The sequence below is a fragment of the Diabrotica virgifera genome, chromosome 10, assembly GCF_917563875.1.
Source record: "Diabrotica virgifera virgifera chromosome 10, PGI_DIABVI_V3a".
Lineage (NCBI taxonomy): Eukaryota > Metazoa > Arthropoda > Insecta > Coleoptera > Chrysomelidae > Diabrotica > Diabrotica virgifera.
Genome location: NC_065452.1, coordinates 10,014,215 through 10,035,335, shown reverse-complemented (window position 1 = coordinate 10,035,335; position 21,121 = coordinate 10,014,215). Strand labels below are relative to the sequence as shown.

The 21,121-nt window shown below is 32.2% G+C and overlaps 1 protein-coding gene across 2 annotated transcripts in view; it reads right to left on the bottom strand.

Annotated features, from left to right (window-relative positions):
* Positions 1-3,580: 3,580 nt before the first annotated feature.
* Positions 3,581-21,121, bottom strand: part of LOC114334523 (bifunctional arginine demethylase and lysyl-hydroxylase PSR) — a 61,649-nt gene continuing 44,108 nt past the window's right edge. For both annotated transcript variants that reach the window (XM_028284584.2, XM_028284583.2), the window contains one exon: positions 3,581-3,825. Coding sequence is in view for 1 of the 2 variants with exons in the window: in XM_028284583.2 (XP_028140384.1) it covers positions 3,754-3,825 (72 nt within the window). In the remaining variant the exon portion in view is untranslated. The remainder of the gene's footprint in view (positions 3,826-21,121) is intronic.

Sequence of the window (21,121 nt, the reverse complement as noted above, 5' to 3'; positions counted from 1 at the left end):
TAGAGACCAATGGAGAAACATTGTTAGGAATATTGGAAGAAATCACGATCCTCAGTAATGGGGAAACGACAGGAGGGAGAGACAGCTATAACGCTGTTACTATTTAATAAAGGAATAAAGAAAGACTGGAAAAATGAAAATGCCCTGAAGATAACTTTCTTGGATGTCACGAATTATTAACTGGGTTTCTAATAATGGATTCTTAAAGAGCCGTCCAAGAGGACGTGAAAAGGCAAAGACCAATAAAGTCTTCTGTAGTAATATGTTATTTCTACAGACAGTGGCGTAGTTAGCCCCACAGAGGCCCCATATTAAAGATTGTCGCGGGGCCCTTTTCCACGACTAATATGGGATAGTGCTAAAAAATGTTCAACAAAAGAAGCAAACACGCTTGTATAGAATAGAATAGAAATATGCTTTATTGTCACTGAAAATTTTACAATTTTATGGACAAAGCTTACAAAGAGTCGAAAAAAAAATCAATAATAAATACAGTTAACTGAAAATTACAAAGATTAAGGCAAAGCGATCCTTGTCATCATCACTCTTTAACTTATGCCTAGAAACAATAATGCGAGAAGCGAAAATCAAAGAAGCACTCCTATATAAAAAAAGACATCCAGTTTTGGCATTTGCGGATGATGTGGTGTTGCTGTCAAGAGGAAAAAAGAGCCACAGGAGATAGTGCAGTGAATAGTAAAAGCAGTGAAAAAAATGGGACTGTACAGGGTTTCTCATTATATTTTGACCCCCACTTATTTTCCTTAATTTCGGGAATACACAAAAAAGTTTCAAATAAAAGTTGTATTATTTTATCTGTACCGACCAACAGTGTATATAGCAACAGACCAAATTTTGTATACAGGGAGTGCCCAATAAAATGCATCCTCAATATTTCAAATGGGACACCCTGTATTTTTTTATAGTTTTGAGTAGCCCTGCATTTCCTGATTACAAATATATAACATAGTGTAGCATTAGTTTTGTTCTATAATGGCCTATGGTACTACTATACAATACTAAGATAAGAAAAAAATATATTTAGAAAGTCAACAAAATGAATGGCTTACAATACTACATTTTTTTTTGTAAGCATTTATTAACAATCAGAATTACATATTCTATAAGCTAATTTGATAACAAGTACAATAACATATATCAATGTATTATTGTACACTAAAATGGTAATACTACATTTAAGATACAATACTACATTTAAAATTACAATAGATGCTCAAAGTGCCCTCCATTGTTATCAATGCCCTAGTAATATCTTCGTCTCAAATTTTCTAATGCGTCAGATATTGTGTTATTATGACCATTTAAATTTTCAATTTCTGCGCGAACTTTTGCCGTGATAGTGTTAATATTTGTATTTGAATCAAAATACACTTTTTCTTTTAAAAACCCCCATAAAAAGCTATCACATGATGTTAAGTCGGGACTATTTGGTGGCCATGTATTAATGGTACCCTTATTGCCGATCCACACATTAAATTGATTATTTAAATGTTCTTGAACGGCTACGACATTATGTGGCGGTGCTCCATCTTGTTGCCATATCATACATACTATTTAATTGATTTTGTGTATAATTTTGATTTAATAACTCAACCACTTCTGTAATTACTGTGTCCAAATATGATTCCCCAGTTAATTTATAATCATAAAACAATGGTCCAACTATTTTGTTTTGAAATATTCCGCACCACGCATTTATTGATTTTCTTCCTGACTTTTTAATTGTTTAATTTTTTTTCTATTATTTTTCTGTTCCCACGAATACCTATTTCTTCTATTAAGAATGCCTGAAGTTGAAAAATTTGATTCATCCGTCCATAAAATGTTATAAAAATAATTAGGTTCGTTGTTCAAATTTGTAAACATGTCTTGACAGAACTGTAAACGCTTTCTCTTATGAACATCGGTAAGTTCTTGTACCGGTAATATTTTGTACGGCTTTGTTGTGCTTTTTTAAAACTCTATGTATCGTCGCACGGCTTTTCTATAATGCATTAGTAGCATTGTTTAGACTAGTTTCGGAATTTTCTAAAATAAAAATGTTATTATGGATTTAATCTATTATTTAAGTATTTAATTTTTACCTTCAAAGTAAAGCAAAGTATTAAGATCTTCATCATCATTTCCTACGATAGTACGTTTCTTCCGTTCAAACATTTTTTCATTTATGACATGACGATAATTATATAAAAATGTATTTGCAGAAGGAGTCTGCCGATCTGGATAAATCAGCCTATATTCTCTTCTTGCTTGTTTTTATTATTTTTTACATAAATTGAGAATATATCTACTTTTTCATCTGCAGTAGGTATAACCCATTTCGGTATGAGGACTGACAGTTTATAATAAATTAATAATTGTTTCATTTTGAAATGTCAGTTGCATAGCCTATGGGTTACCCTTTTGTAGTACCATACGCCATTATAGAACAAAACTAATGCTACACTATGTTATATATTTGTAATCAGGAAATGCAGGGCTACTCAAAACTATAAAAAAATACAGGGTGTCCCATTTGAAATATTGAAGATGCATTTTATTGGGCACTCCCTGTATACAAAATTTAGTCTGTTGCTACACTGTTGGTGGGTACACATAAAATAATACAACTTTTATTTGAAACTTTTTTTTGTATTCCCGAAATTAAGGAAAATAAGTGGGGGGTCAAAATATAATGAGAAACCCTGTTCATTTATGTACAGGGTTTCTCATTATATTTTGACCCCCCCACTTATTTTCCTTAATTTCGGGAATACAAAAAAAAGTTTCAAATAAAAGTTGTATTATTTTATCTGTACCCACCAACAGTGTAGCAACAGACTAAATTTTGTCCTGTATTCCTCATAAATGTCCTCACAACAATAAAACTAATATATTATACATTTGTTTACCTTTACCTTTACCTCCAAACCACAGCTGCCATATCGGATAATTTTTGACATGTCATTTGAACATCCAATCAGAACAAAGTTATAATGCGCATGCGCCGGGCTGATAGGTTTTAACATATAAAAAAATCACCCTCTATCGCCGGTAAAGAAGTATAACTTCAAAAACGTTTATTGTAAATAAGTAGGTACAAATAAGTGCATGCTTAACATTTTATGTTCAAAATGTAAACCACCCTTATCAACACATTTTTGACAAGGCTTTTACACAGTGAAACAAGTCTTTCTACAGACTTCCAAGTTGGCACGGAGAACTTCAAATTGGCAAAAACTTTATCTTTAGGTACTCCCCATAAGGCAAAATCACAGGGCGTCAAATCTGGCGAATGCGCGGGCCATTGTAACTGTGGATTATTTGCAAGGCCCTTCACAGATCATGATATATTTTCTTGGAGACGCCGCAAACTTGCGCGTGACTTTTTTTGATAGCGTTAACTGACTTTTGGTCCACCCGGTATTTCCCTGGAGTATAATAATATTATATCACATATTCCCATATATTATGTACATATTTATGTTAGGATTTACATTTATTGGAGTATATCTTGTAGATACCTGTAGCTGTTGTGCTTGTGGGAACAAACTTTTGAAAATAGACAAGATATCACAAATTCAACATATACATTTATTAAATAAATAACATATACAAAATATTACGAACTTTTGCACGTTTTTGTGATAATTAATTATAATTCGTCGTAAGAAAATAGGGCTTCAATTGGTCTCTAAACTATATAATGATACAAAGGCGTAGTCTTGAGTTATTACCATTTTGTAGTTGATATTATTCTCCAGGAATTATTGTGGCCGTAGTACTATCATGAACTATGTTCCAGTTAGGAGAAGTTTCATCGCTCTAAAAATTACAAAAGGATTAGTGTACATCTAGTGTATGCACAGACATTATATACAGTATACAGGGTGACCGATTAGTGTGATAAAGTCCCGTAGATCCGCTATAGTAAGAGATAACAATTAAAGTTAATAACAAAAATTGTAGCCAACTTTGAGCTTCACATTACAAAATTAGTTATAATTACAGGGTGTTCGATAACATAGTGGCAGACCAAACTTATGTTTTTTTAAATGGAACACCCTGTATTTTATTTTACAGTCGAAATCCTGTCAACTTCTCCATCACAGAAATATAAAAGTTTGTTATGTTATACAGGGTATTTACAAAGTTATAACCAATTTTATATGAAAATCGTAAAAGTTCAACTCCCTGTACAAATAAAAATAAGCACAACAGCAATGGTTTATTACTGCCATATTTTTTATTTATTGTCAAAATTTTAAAAAATTATTGATATTGCTAATTTTCTTCGAGTCAAATACAGGGTGAGTCAAAACGCAAGTACATTATTTTCTCTGTAATTTTAAATGGAAAATCCTGTATTTTATATCACTATTGAAAAGTACCATTACCGTACTTTAATGTTTATATAACCTTCCATATATCTAAATTTATTAGTTTTCGAGATATTTTCATTTGTCAATGGACCAGTAGCGTAGTCACCCAGATCGCCAGAATTTTAAACTGGACTCATTTTTTTGGGGTTACGTTAAGAATGAAGTTTATAAAATACCTCAAACAACAAGGGATGAGATGAAAAATAGAACACAAAGTGTATTTCGAAGTGTTAATTTACAAATGCTTCGTAGTGCGAGTAGCTCAAAAAAAGACCGTTTTTAGGCGTGCATAAATGTGTTAAGAGGTCATTTTGAACACCTCATGTAATGAAATATTTTAAATATTTTATTAAAGTAACTTTTAATCTTTTCAAAAATGTTGTTATTTGCGTTCGTTTTATTTTTTGTAAAATTTATTACTGATAAATTATCTTTTGTTCTTTATAAAAGTAGTTTTTAACTGTTTTCACAAAATGTTGTATTTTAGTTTCTATTTTAGTTTTTTTTTTGTAAAATTTATTACTAATAAATTATTTTTCTTTCTTTATTTACCACATTGTTACAGTGATTGCCGGATTGAAAATCAGTAATCGCAAATTGTCAATTTTAGACAATTTAGACAAGGCTTACTTAAAATTTGGAAAAATTTAGACACTTAATTAATAACTTGATCTGAAAATGAAAATATCTCGAAAACTAATAAATTTAGACATAGGGAATGTTATATAAAAACTAAAGTACGGTAATGGTACTTTTATATAGTGTTATAAAATATAGGGTGTTTCATTTATGTTAACTGAGAAAATAATGTATGTACTTGCATTTTGACTCTCTTGTATTCGATATAATCAATCATTTTTAAAAATTTTAACAATGAATAAAAAAATATGGCATCAATAATCCATTGCTATTGTGCACATTTTTATTTATACAGTGAGTTAAACTTGTTACGATTTTCATATAAAATTGGTTATAACTTTGTAAATACCCTGTATAACATAACAAAACTTTATATTTTTGCGATGGAGAAGTTAAGAAGATTTCAAATATATAATAAAATACAGGGTATTCCATTTAAAAAAAAATATATGTTTGGTCTGTCACTATGTTATCGAATTATAATTAATGTTTTAATATGAAGCTCAAAGTTGGCTACAATTCTTGTTATTAACTTTTACTGCTATCTCTTACTATAGCGGATCTACGGAGCTTTATTACACTATATTTATTTTATATAGACATCAAAATTATATCATGACATGTTTAATACTGTCACTCACTCGGATGCTACAAATAGGTCAAATATTCGAGGACTATATCCCGAAATCAATGTATTATTACAAAACCGTTCTGTAAAAGTCTACACTTCTTGATATTTAACAATGTACAACCATTTTAGTTTAACTGCTCTAGGGTTACAGTCTCCAATATGTCAGAAACGTAAACGTTAGTGAACGAACAGTTAGAAGACGATTAAACGAGGCAATCTGAATGCAGTAGGCACATACCAGATACCCACGGAGCTAATTAAATTAATTGACGAAAAAACACTGCATATATTTTTAGATCTGTTCAACAAGGTATATACAACAGGAGTAGTACCCCAAGATTGGTTGCTGTCCACGTTTGTAACACTACCAAAGTAACTGCGACAGAATGCTCCCAGTACGGAACAATTTCCTTAATAAGCCACAGACTTAAGATATTTCTCAAAATAATACATGGAAGACTTTACAAAAAATATACTCACGGACAAAAATATTGCATATGCATGTGGAATAAAATTTTTTGAGCTCTTATCCTTATCCTTAGCCCCCCTGTATCATAGGAATAGGGTATCTTTTCTGAATGCAATGTTTTAAAGTATCATATAACTGCTATAATCGGATTTAAACCTGACCTGGGCTTTATGCTGGCCAGTATAGTTTTTAAATTGAATCTCATCAAGCTGTCTTCGTTATGCTAGCGACATGAAGACAGGCATTAACAACAATATGTCATCTCCAATATGGCTTTCAAATGGCAAAACATGATCTTTTCAAATGTTTTCAATGTACATATCAGTTGGCATTCGCCTAACCACCTCCACGTGTTCGGTATGTCCTTTCAAAGCGATACCTCCGTAGCACTATGCCGTCATCACCAGAACTAACGCTCTGTATGAGGTTACAACTGACATACTGTTCGCCAACTCTTCTGTAGATGAAGTTTTGTAAATCTTGCTTCCATATGATGAACGCTATGCCAGATTTAACCTCATACAGAGTGTTAATTTTGGTGGTGGCGGCATAGTGCTATGAAGTGGTATTTCTTGGAAAGGAGATACCGAACTTGTAGAGGTGATTGGGTGAATTACAGCTAATATGTACATTAAAACCATCTTGGAAGATCATGTTTTGCCATTTGCCAGCCATACTGGATAACAAATTCGTGTTAATGCACATGACGCAGGTCTCCATCTCAGTAGAATATTGAATACTTACCTTGATGAGATTCAATCTAAAAATTATATTGACCACTACGTATATAGTCCATATCAAATTTAAATCCGATTATAACATGTATATATGATACTTCACAACATCATATGCAGGAAGGAAATCCTATTACAAAAGGTTTTATTTCACATGTTAATTTCAAAATATACAATATTTTTGTCCGTGAGTGTAGAAGTAGATATAGATGACACCCAGCTTGGATGGACTAGGAACAATAGAGGCTCTGTTTGCTTTTAAAGTTCTCGCGTAAAGACGACTAAATATGAACCAGGATCTCTATGTCTGCTTTATAGATTATCAAAAAGCTTTTGATAGAGTACGACATCTGAAACTCGTAGAACTGTTAAAAAAAGAAAAGAATGTGGACAGTCCAGATGTACGGGTTATAGTCAACCTGTACTGGAATCAAAAAGCAAAGGTTAGAATCGAAAATGTCGAAACAGAAACTATAGAGATCAAAAGAGTTGTTAGACAAGGTAGCGTGTTGTCCGCTTTGTTATTCATTCTGTACAGCGAAGCTATTTTTAAGGAAGCGATGTCAGAAGAAGAACAGAGTATATCAATAAACGAGAACATTTTGTACAACATAAGATTCGCGAACGACACAGCTATTTTTGCAGACAGTCTAGAAGCACTTCAACGATTTGTAAATAGATTACATCAATTCAGTATAAAATATGGACTACAAATGAACATTTAGAAAACCAAGTTCATGATTATTTGTAAGCAACGCACAGTAGGAAGGCTAAATATCGAGAGAAACCAAGTAGAAAGAGTGAATAACTACAAATATCTGGGAACCTGGGTAGATGAAAACAATGACCAAGGTAGGTCAATCAGCGAACGCATTGAAATTGCAAGACAAGCATTTATAAAAATGACAAAAAAAAGTTTGTTAATTGAGACCTTCCTCTGGAGCTGAGGATAAAGTTTTAAGATGCTACGTGTTCTCGACTTTGTTGTATGGAATGGAAAGCTAGAAACTAAAAATGGATAATGTAAAGAAGTTGAAAGCTTTTGAGATGTGGTGTTGTAAGAGAATTTTGAAAATATCATGGATTCAATAAGTTGCAAATACAAAGTGTTAAGCAGGCTACAAAACAATTGCGAGGTCTTCAAGAACTTCAAAACAATAAAGCTGGTATATTTAGGCCACATTACCAGAGGTAAAATTAAGCGTAAAAGATCCATAGGAAGACGAAGAATTTCCTGGCTGAAAAACCTAAGAGAGTGGTATAGTTCCAGTAGATATTTTCAGAACAGCCGCCAATAAGGTACGGATAGCTGTGATGATAGACAACCTCCGATAGGAGAAGGAACTACAAGAAGAAGAATGGTCGAAGACCCAAACTTTCCAAGAAAATTTGTGGAGCCAGATTACATTCGCTATGGAGCCTCTCGATTGGAATGCAGACAACTGAAAAAATGTGATGTTAACGATGAGTCCAAACTTTGTCTATATTCCCTTGAGTCGCGGAAAAATATGGAGAAGAGATGGTGTACGATACGCCGAATACACTTTTAGCCCTAGAGTAAGTTTTCAAGGAAGTTCAATTATAATGTGGGTTGGTATATCTATGTAAAGGCGCACAAAACTGTACGTTGTCCTCAAGGGATCTCTGACTGCTGATAGGTAAATAAATTATGTTATCTCATATTATGCACCATTTATTGGAGAAAACTGCACACTGATGCATGGTAATGTACGCCCTCATGCCGCCCACATTGTCGGGGATTATTTAGTAGCATTACCTATATGACATGGCCAGCGCCCAGTCCTGACTTAAATCCTATTGAATATGTTTGGGACAGGCTTGGTAGAAGTATTCGAAGCCGGGTAGTCGCCCTTTTTACGTTAGGTCATCTCAAAGTGGCTCTTTTAGAGGAATGGATAGCAATTCCACAGAATAAAGTTTCCAATAGCTTCGAGTAAGCTTGGATTTGCAATTCACCTAAATCACCATCGAAGAGAAGTCTCTTGACTTCTTGCTGCTTCATATACATAGAAGTCGAGTAAGAGCATTTTGTTTCAGTTCGAGCTACCCCAATTGTTTCTGATGAGAGATGGAATCTCGAAACACATGTAGAACAATGGTGGAGCTAGAATTGCAAGGAAATGCAATCGTTGACTTTCATTTTAACGCCGTTTCGCTAGGTGAAGAATGCAAAAGATGGTGTTTTTCAAGGATAAACTGTAGATGTATTGTCGAAATAAGAGGTTATTCCTAACATCGTCCAATAGAATCATACAGAAGTAAAAACTTCGTTTGTACAATGGTATAAAAAAGTTTATTAAAAACCATTAAAAGTCATCCGAAAGGATTCGCAAAACGTTTTCGATCTAGATCAGATCATCTTCAGTGCCTAGAACGAAGTATTTCTACGTTAGAATGAATGCAAAAGGTTAAAATTGTGACTAGTTGAAGAAAAAATGTGGTAATACTTACGTTCTGCTGTGTACATGAAACTAGCAACCTTATGAAATTGGTAACATCGAGACTTAGGGTTTACATGATACTTATATGATTTTATAGCGACTCCAACTCGATGTTAAAAGATTGAATGTGTTAGGAGTGCTCAAAGGGCAACATGGTTCCCTGCTCGATAAGAACTTGTGGTTCTTGCCAGTTCAATGGACACAGACCAACAAAAGTGAAGGATATGACAATCTAATTATCAGACAGAAGCGACATGACAAGACAGGTAGTCAATTTTCGGTTATGAATTTAAAATAGTGTTGTTTAGAATTTACATTATTAGTTAAGCTGAATGTATACAGTGCGTCCATAAAGTAACGCATAAATTCATTATTTCGTAAACCGGCGACTTTAAGGAAAAATACCGACACACGTCGATTTTTATTTTGAATTTCCGATTTTTGGCCATATATATCATACTAGTGAAGCCATCCATCTGGGCGTGATGACGTAATCGATGATTTTTTTAAATAAGAATAGGGGTCATGTGATAGCTCATTTAAAAGGGTATTCAATTCTCTATTCCATAATGTAAACAATAACATAATTATTTATACAAGGTGTTCAAAAAACATTTTTTAATTAAAATAATTGAGACAAAAAGAAGAATGTATGTAATTCATCTAATTCAAAATACGTTTTTATGTTGTCAGAAAACGGGAAAAAAATGTTTATTTGACAAATAAATATTGTTTTTCGCTTAAATTCAACGTTAAAGCTGCCACCCACCTGTCCCTTGCCAGTTTGAACATTTCGTTTAAGCGAAAATCAATGTTTATTTGTCAAATAAAATTTTTTTCTGTTTTCTGACAGTAGTAAAACACATTTTCAATTAAATAAATTACATACATTCTTCTTGCTCAATTATTTTAATTAAAAAAATATTTTTTGAACACCCTGTATAAATAATTATGTTAATAGTTACATTAGTGAATAGGGAATTCAATACCCTTTCAAATGAGCTACCACATGACCCCTATTCTCATTTAAAAAAATCATCTATTACGTCATCACGCCTAGACGGATGACGTCACTAGTATGATATATATTCCAAAAAATCGTAATTTAAAAATAAAAATCGACCTGTTTCGGGATTTTTCCGTAAAGTCGTCGGTTTACGAAATAACGAATTTATGAGTTACTTTATGGACGCACTGTATTAATAACTGTAACAGTGAAATTTAAATTATAATAAATTAGATTTTATTGAAAAAGTCTAAAAGGCAACTCTCTGTTACAGAAAGAACTGTTGTTAATGTTAAGTTGATAAAAATATTACTCATAGTAGAGTCAATGGCGTCATTGATGACGGTTTTGAAAAGAAGACGAAAGCTTAATTTAGTTTGAAATAGAAAGAGAAAGAAAAATAATTAAATGTGAACAACTAATAGACGTACAAAGATAACATGCATAGTAATGTAAAAATAAAAAGAGTAATGTTGGTTGCCTATTATTGTGGTTGTAATGGTTATTAACAAATTGAAAAAATGTTTTAATTTAATTTATTGTCTGAATAAGTGAATTAATAATTTGAAATCTATAGAAGGTAATGGAGTAAACAGACTGAAATGGAAGACATATATATTACTGTAAAAGTTTTTAACGAGAGAAGAGTGTTTAGCAGAAGCAAGTTGAAAACAAGTAATGGTGGTTGCCTGATATATGATAGGTTGAAAAAATATAATTTTAATTAAATTACTGAAAGAATAGTATGTATTTAATGATAATGACCTAAAAGATGTTAAAATGTCAGATAAACTAAAATTATGATTTAAAAGAATCTAGATAAAGACGGAATAACATGAATGTTAATATCAGAAATGTAAAGTGAATTAGTTAAGCTGAATGTATAGTAATAACTGTATTAAAGTGAAATTTAAATGTATAATACATTAGATTTTATTGAAAAAGTCTAAAAGGCAATTCTCTGTTACAGAAAAAACTGTTGTTAATGTTAAGTTGATAAAAATATTACTCATAGTAGAGTCAATGACGTCATTAATGACATTTTTTTAAAAGACGACGAAAGCTTAATTTAGTTTGAAATAGAAAGAGAAAGAAAAATAATTAAATGTGAACAACTTATAGACGTACAAAGATAAGATAAATAGTAATGTTGTAAAAATAAAAAGAGTATAATTGTATAATTTTAATTAAATTACTGAAAGAATTGTATATATTTAATGATAATGACCTAAAAGATGTTAAAATGTCAGATAAACTAAAATTATAATAATAATTATTAATAACTAAAATTATGATTTAAAAGAATCTAGATAAAGAGGGAATAACATGAATGTTAATATCAGAAATATAAAGTGAATTATGTGTCAAACAATTGTAATTTTGAAACGGAATGAAGTTAATAAGTTATAACATAGGAGGCAACCAAACAAAATAGTTAGCATGTGAGTGTACATTGGAATGATAGTTACATAATCCAGGTTGAAAGTTGGGGTTATTGTCAATGACAACTGTTCATTAGTTGTGACAGATTAATTAATAATCTAAATTCTAAACACTATTTTTAAATTCATAACCAAAAATTGACTACCTGTCTTGTCATGTCGCTTCTGTCTGATAAATAGATTGTCATCTCCTTCACTTTTGTTGGTCTGTGTCCATTGAACTGGCAAGAACCACAAGTCTTATCGAGCAGGGAACCATGTTGCCCTTTGAGCACTCCTAACACATTCAATCTTTTAACATCGACTTGGAGTCGCTATAAATATCATATAACTATCATGTAAACCATATTTCTCGATGTTACCACCAATTTCATAAGGTTGCTAGTTTCATGTACTAAGCAGAACGTAAGTATTACCACATTTTTCTTCAACTAGTCACAATTTTAACCTTTTGCATTCATTCTAACGTGGAAATACTTCGTTCTAGGCACTGAAGATGATCTGATCTAGATCGAAAACGTTTTGTGAATCGTTTTGGATGATTTTATTTTTTTTAATAAACTTTTTATACCATTGTACAAACGAAGTTTTTACTTCTGTATGATTTTTTAATTATAGTATACAGCTAGCTACTGGGATTTTCCCATTGATATCGTCCAATAGCTTTCAGTAAGCTTGGTTTTGTAGTTCACCTAATTCGCCATCGAACAGAAGTCCCCTGACTTTTTCTTACTTCATAATATAAAGGCCGCTACTAGCGTACTCAGACATGTTTATATACCGTGTGTTTACTTATAAATTAGATATAGGAGTACACCCAATACATGGCAACACTATTTCCCTGCTTCCCACACCCGTTCCCAATGTTGCCGATTTTAGCGTGTCCTTAAGTAGCCTATCTCCAATCGAAAACTAAACGTATGGTATCTTCCAATAGTATTTTGGACATTATTCCCCAATTTTACAATATTGCATATCACAATTGATTGTGCTTGGAAGAGTGGAATCTTCGACCCCATCCTTTATGACTGTCTCCCTGTCTTAACAATTGTCAATAGAATTTAGGCTAGGACTGTTGGTGGCTATTTCTTACTTAGCAAGTAGTCATTTACCTTTCCAGATATGTGTACCTGAATAAATAAAACAATCGGGCCACAAAAGTATATACTTCTACTATAGTAAATGAAAATATATCACACTTAATTGCTTAAATCAAAAAATAATTAATGAAAATAGAGAGACGTACTCACAATCATTTATTGTATTACTCCTGCGAAACCGGTTGTCGGAGTAATACAATAAATGATTGTGAGTACGTCTCTCTTTAATTTTAATTCATCATGAACTCACACATGCAACTCATTCAACGTTTAAAAAATAATACGAAACAGAATGAAATGAAATGTAAATAAGGAGCCCTGACAGTCATGCGTGCTTTTAAAAGGTATAGTATTTAGTAAAGTAAACTAAACATCCCGTTTTAGTAAACTAAACATATGGTTCTGAAGCCATTCTTTTGTGACATGTTACTTTTTAATTAATATATTTTTGTAAGTTAACCACAAATACAATTGGAAATACCTTATTTGACGTTTCGAAGTATATCTTGAAAATTTGATACCGATCCATTAATTAGTTTAAAAGTTATTCTATTTGTTTATCCCAGAGACCTTTATTTTGCAATAACATAAGACAGAAAATAATGAAGATAAGGCAATTCTGGGTATGTCAAATGAAAGTAGAAAAGTGATACTATAAAAATGTACTAAAAAAGATAAAAAATTATCTAATATAGTCAAAAATACTAATGCCAAATTTTTGAAATTTTGTAGTTTATAAACATTTAGAACAACTTTAAAAATATTGTCCGTAGAAAAAATCATTTTACATATTCGAATGGTATTTTACAAGAATTTTTAAAAATGTTGTTCAGTTGGTGACTAGTCGTGGTAAGTGAAGGGGGAGCTGGGAGCCGACAAATCCACGAGTTCAAAAACTAAAAAAGGCACCTTAAAACTACTATCATTTTCGATATCTCGGGATCTACTGTATATATTTTGATCTTTCTTTTTTTAATTTGTATGTATTTTTTCTGAACATTACAAATATGTAATTTGTCTATTTGCAATTTGACATTTATTAATTAATAAACAATCTAATTTGTTTAAACAATTTTTGAAAATATAATTTTTTCCCAAAAATCCATGTTCTTAATCAGACTATCATTATTAATCATAGAAAAAGTTAAGGTATACTTTAATAAATAAATTATCATCAATAAATAATTATCTAATAAAAATAATTTATTTATTAAAGTGAACTTTTTGTATGATCATTAATGATACTATGATTTAAAAAATAGATTTTTGTAAAAAAAATATTTTTTCAAGAATTGTTTAAACAAATTAAGACTGATTTATTAATTAATAGATTTATAAACAAATTGCATATTTGCAATGTACGTAGAAATTACATACAAATTAAAAAAAGCAAGATGAAAATCCATTGAGTTGACCCGGAGATACAGAAAATTGTATTAGTTTGAAATTGCTTTTTCGGTATTTTAACTCGGTGGATTCGTAGGTTCCCCTTAGTAACTGTTTGAACTACAATTTTGAAAAATCGTAGAGGGTGCTGTGAAGATACAATGTTTATGCAAATTTGTTAACAAAAAATACAAATCCCATTATTTAAAATGGTATCAATGAAATGCCTTAATTATTATAAACAAATTAGCTGTGAATTAAAAAAAAACATGGCTAACTTTGTCCCTAATGAACCCAGGCTAAATTTTTTTATTTGAAAATTCGTGCTAAAATACTAGTTTTCCGAATATATAAAAAGATTGTTCCTACGGACAATATTTGTCAAGTTATTCGAAATGTTTATAAACTTTCAAAAATTTGGCATTAGGATTTTTGATTATATTGATTAATCTTTTTATCTTTTTGAAGATATTCTTCTTTAGACGCGATTCGATTGAGGGTAAAATTGTACATAAATCTGCGCGCCTGCGCAGACAGTATGTACGCAGACAGTATGTAGTTCATTGCTAATCTTTCAAGATAGGCATGTATGTATCTGTAACCGTGCAAATAAGTCATTAAAAGAATATATTAGTGTTTTTAGGAAATGTATTATTTATTATAATTCTTGTGTTTTTGGATTTGTGTTTCTCTGTAGTAAAATAATAAAATATTATGTACAAACATTTTTACACTATATGTCGCCGTGTTGTTTAATTATATCCGAAACTTACATGTCACTTACAAGGACCTCGCTGGAGTAGTTGGTAATGCGTTAGCTCTGAGATTGGAATGACGCGGGTTCAAATCCTGGGCGATTCATATATTATTTTTATTTTTGGTTGTTTTAATAAAATTTTTTGAAAGTGGTAGATAAGAAAGTTAGTTTGATTTTTAAATAAAATACAAATAACCTGTTAAGTATATTTACTTCGTTTAAATTATCTATTATATAATAGAAGAATATCTTCTTACGTGCGTACAAAGTACACACATTCTTTTTTTAATACATTTTGATACTATCAGTCTTCTACTTTCGTTTGGCATACTCAGAATTGACCAATGTTTATTATTTTCTGTCTTATGTTATTGCAAAATAAATGTCTCTGGGATAAACAAATAGAATAATTTTTAAATTAATTAATGGATCGGTCTCAAAATTTGAGGGTTTGTTAAGTACCAAAATAACCAACTTTGGGTGAAACCCTAAAATTCTAAGTTAAATTTTGTAAAAGTTATTAACAAATATCGATTTTCATTTATTTTACAATTTGCGAAGCAACAAATTACCTTTTTAACTTTCAAAAATCGGTATTTTCAAGGTTTTTCAATGTTTTACAAAATTAAATGTTGTAGTTTTATGTCAATTGTTTAGCTTTTGAATAGGGTGCAAAAAATCGAAAAAATCGCGATTTTTGCAATAAATTGTTAATAATTAAAAAACGGACGCTAACTCTAGGCAGGAAACAGGTAGGTTTTCTTCCTATAGATCTACAATAACTAAAAAAGTAGTCAGCTACCTGGATCTTTGAGTGTCCTGAGAAAATCCTTATTACCCTGGACTAAGACGGTCTTCGATATATTTTCCATAAGTGTCAAACATATCACTGGGGTGATGGAATCCAATTTTTGTTCAGTCTTTGATAAAATTTGCAGTCTTTCCTTATCCGTCACTTTTTTCAACTCTTTTTTGTAAACCGATCTCAACCAGTTTACTTTTCTTGTAACTGTCTCTTTATTTACATTGTGTCTATTTCTTTGTATTTTTTGTAAGTTCCTAATACCAGACGTATTTTTAATGCGGTTACTATACTAGTCTTTATTATTCACTTGCCATAAAGGCGGACAATTTTTATTTAATTAAATGAAAGGTAAAGTTTTCAATCCTAATAGCAACATTAATGATATTGAAAAATATTACTAAAAGATTTTTAAATTGTAAACTTATTGGTCCATTTCCCTGGTAACACCTCCATAGCTTCTAAAATTTGCAAGCTAGATGGCTGCTGCAGTGAAGACAAGAGGGAATTCTAAAAAGTTGCAATTCACAACCCCCGTCTGCAGCTTCGCATAGTTCCAACGGAAAATGTACCTAGTTACTCTATAGGAGTAATAATAATAATATTTAAGCACTACGAGCCTAGTAGGCCCATGGCTTGATGTACTATTCTTTTCCACTCCCTTTTGTCAGTCGCTTTTCTTTCCCAGTTCCTTACGTTAATTCTTCTCATATCTTCTCTAACTCCATTACTCCATCGTGACCTCGGTCTTCCTCTTCGACTTTTCCCTGCCAATGCACTAGATAGCACCATTCTGGGAATTCTAGATGGAATCATCCTCTGCACATGGCCCAACCATCTAAGTCTTTGCGCCTTAATTACTGCTAGTATGTTAGGATCTTGATAGAGCTCAGTTAGTTCCTTATTTGTTCTTCTTACCCATTGTCCATTTAAGTTTTTCCCACCGAAGATTTTGCCCAGTATTTTTCTCTCCCAAACTAATAACAACTCTTGATGTTTTTTTGTTGTGACCCATGTTTCAGAAGCATACGTTACTATCGGCCTTATTACGGTCTTGTAAATTCTTAGTTTTGCTCTTCGTGATATATTTTTACTTCTTAACAACCCATTAAGAGCAAATATAGCTCGGTTACCCGACATAATTCTCTTTTGTATTTCTTCTTCACAGTTAGGATCTCTTGTGAAGACAGTTCCTAAGTACTCAAATCTCTCAACTTCTTCGAATTTATACTGTGTTCCCTTCGCTGTTGTCATTGTTATGTATTGCCCCCGAACGAATTGCTTATTTGTCCATTCCATATACTTTGTTTTTGCTTCATTTATATACAATCCTTTGGTTGCTGCCCTCTCCTCGAGTTTCATGACTGTTTCGATAAGTTCTATTTTGCTCCTAGCCAAGATTACCAAATCGTCTGCGAATGCCAAGCACTGATGTTTTTTGTGGTAGATCAGGACCTGTTCTATTAATGTTTGCTTCCTGTATAACCTTTTCTAGTAATATGCTAAACATTATAGACGATAATGGATCACCCTGCCGCACTCCTTGTTTGACCTCAAAGCTTTCTGTTATAGTATTGTTTATCTTGACTTTATTCATTGTTCTTTGGAGAGTTAATTTTATAATTCTAATAAGCTTTGGAGAAACGTCCATGTCTTGCAATGCTGTGAATAACTCGCTTCTTTTCACTCGATCGAAAGCCTGTTTAAAGTCAATGAAAAGAACCATGGTGTCTTTATTATATTCGTAACTTTCACGCTGTATTTCTCGTAGTGTGAAGACCTGATCGACAGTACTTCTGCCTTTTCTGAACCCACTTTGATATTCTCCTATGCTTTTATCAACCTTCGTTGTTAATCTGTTTTTAATATGCATAGCCAATATTTTATACGTTATGTTTAGCAGCGCTATGCCTCGATAATTCTGACAATCAGCCATATTACCTTTTTTGTGAATAGGACACAGTATTGCTTCTGTCCATTCCTCATGTAGTATTTCTTGTTCCCATATATTATTAATTAGTTTATGGATTTTCTCTACTAACTGATTTCCTCCAAATTTAATCATTTCAGCCGTTATGCCGTCGCTTCCTGGGCTTTTGTTCATTTTTAATTTATCGATGATATTCTGAATTTCGCTTATAGTCGGAGCCTGCTCTTCACCCTGTTGATTTTGTATTTCATTTACTAGATCCTCTGTTTCCTCGTTATTATCGTCTGTCTTTTCAGGTCCATTTAGAAGCTCATCAAAGTACTGCTTCCAGCGTTCTAATATCTCTGGTTCACCCATAATCATTTCTCCATTTTTGTCTTTATAATGTACAGTTTTCGGTTGGTGCCCTCGTTTCTCATTTTTTATCCCTTGGTACAGGTTTCTTATTTGATTATTTTTGTAGCTTTCCTCTATATTTTTCAGTTTAGCTTCATAATGTTTCCTTTTTTTTCTCGTAGTATTTTTTTGGTTCTATTTCTTTGTTTAGTGTAATTTTCCTGCGCTTCTCTTGTTCCTTGAGTTATCATTTTTAATCGTAGCTTGGCCCGTTCTTCCAATGATTGTTCACATTCTTCATCAAACCATTCTTTTTGTTTTTTCTTTGTGTTGTCATTGGTGCTGGAAATATTTGCTGCTTCTTTAATTACATCTTTTAATGTTCCCCACGTGCATTCTACATTCCTTTCATCCACTATGCTCTCTAATTTGTTGTTAATAATTTGTCCATACAACGTTTGCTCACATTCTGTCTGTAATCTAATTGGTTTGTTTCTTTCGTATTTTAATCTCTTTTTGTTTCGAAGAGTTGGTACTAATTGTTTCATCCATATTCCGACCAAATAGTGGTCTGAGTCCATATCAGGTCCTCTATATGTTCTCACCTTTGTTATGCAGTGTTCTTCGTTTTTCTCAATTAAAACATGGTCGATCTGGTTGACTGTACGGCCGTCTGGAGATTTCCATGTTCCCTTATAAATGTCCTTTCGTTGGTGGTACGTACTTTTTATTATAAGTCCCTTTTCTTTGGCAAAATCTACCAGGAAATATCCATTTTCGTTAGTCTCTGGATGTAAACTGTGCTTGCCTATAGTGGGCATTAATATTTCTTCTCTGCCTATTTTGGCATTAGCGTCTCCTAGAATGATCTTCATATCATACCTGGGTATAGCCTCATATACTTCATCTAATTTGCTATAAAATTGCTCTTTCAGATCCATTCCTTTTTCCTCCGAGGGTGCATGTATATTAACAAATGTTATTTTTTGGTATTTACCTTTTAATCTGAGAGTGCACATCCTGTCCGAAATTGCTTTAAAGTCTGAAACAAATTCTTTCAATTTTTTACTTATTATAAAACCTGTACCCAGCAGTCTGTTAGTGCCTCCGCTATTGAAAAATATATAGTCGTCTATTTCCTGGCTACCCTGCCCCAATTGTTTTGTCTTTTGTAAAGCTACTAGATCAAACTTACATTTCTTAACTTCGTTTATTAAATGCTTCAGCTTTCCTTCCTGATAGGATCCTCTTATATTCCAAGTTGCTGCTTTTACCATTTCTTCTGTTATTTTATTAATTTGTTTTTTGATTTCCTTTTTTTGTGTCCGTGTTCCCTGCGGTGTCGTCTTTGTTGATCCATCTTCGTCTGCATCTAATTCTAGTTTTTTGAGATGTCTTCTTTTATTTTTTCCAATTGCCCGCTTTCTTTGTTCCATTTCCATAGTTCATTGTTTACTATTAATCTCTGGTACCCTATTTTTGTGATTTTTCCTTTGTTTCGCTGCTCTCTAGCCATTATTCTAATTTTAGCTTGTATTTCCCTTTCGTCTTTTGTTAGATCATCATTTACATATATTTTGTTCCTTAGCTGGTTAAGCTTCATTTTATTTTGCATTAATTTTGACTTTTCGTATTTATTATCCAACTCTACTAGACATGTTGTGCCTCCCAGCTTTCTTGCATCATTTACCCTTACTTTAACTCCCATTTCTTTGTCTATGAAACTTTCTACTTTATTCTTTAGTATATTGGGATTGTCCGTGTCAATTGGAAGTCCTTGAATCACAATGTTTCTTTTTCGTTTTTCTCCTTCTAATTTTTGTAATCTTATATTCGTATTACTTAATTGGTTTTGCAGCTGGTTTATCTCTTTAATAGCTTTTTCATTAGCTAGTTTTAGTTCTCCTATTTCTCTTCTATACTCCTTTTGTTCTTCTTTGAGCTCTTTTAGTTCTTCAGTTAGCATATTCATGGTTTCCGCCTGCTTTTTCTGTTGATTTTTTTATTTCCTTTGTATCCTCAGCCAGTCCTTTTAGCAAATCCATCGTTTGGGCTAGCATTTCTGGGTTTGAATCATCCCGTTTTTTTGGTGATTTATAAGATTTCACTTTTCTTGATGTTGCCCTAGTTTCGCGATAATATTCTTTGCACCGCGATAGGGGATGATATCCAGTCCAACCCTTCAGAAATATCAACCCCTCTCAGTGCAATCAGCTTCTCTCTATAAGTAATACTAATATAAAATAAATAAAAATGTATATAATTTTTATTCAGTTGCAATGCGAAGGCAAAACAATCTTATTTTTCACTTAGAACAGGGAGCGCAGTCCAGCACTCTGAATCGACGATTTTCGACTTTCTGAATCGACGATACGAATAAAAATGGTATACATTTTTATTTATTTAATTCAATGAATTCCCCGAGAAAATCGTGGGTGCATTGTTTTAAGTCTACATTATTAGGCTTTTTTAGAAAAAATAAAGCAAACTGCAGTAGAGATAGTCAACTGAGACAAGATCGGACGACTTGCATGAACATGTGTGTTCACGTAATGTTTTATCCTATCAGTTCTCGTAAAATTATGCTTCTCCCATCATATCTTCAATCTAACCTTGGATTTCATTTCGATTCGACAAGACGTACGTTTTGCTGTTTATACGTCACGTTTTATTGTATAGGATTTGTCCTATCCAACAAAACGTACAATAAGACGTAGCGTGAAAACCGGGCATAAGACATAGGTACCACATTTACTTTAAAATCGCCATTATGAATTAGCCGGATAAAATTACATAAAGTAAAAGAATTTTATTTCAAAGTAACCAAAAAGTTGCGAGTTCATAAGTTGAAATGCCAAATAAATTATTTTTCATTGCATTTGTAGTACATTGAATCACGGTTTTTGCTCAAAATTTTAAAGAACCGCTTGGATTGACACAAAATTTGGCATACACATAGGTAACATGTCAAAGAAGAAAAGTGATATTGTTCCGATGTGTGCTCTTTCCCTGGGGGTGAGTTTCGCCCCTTCTCTGTGGTGAAAA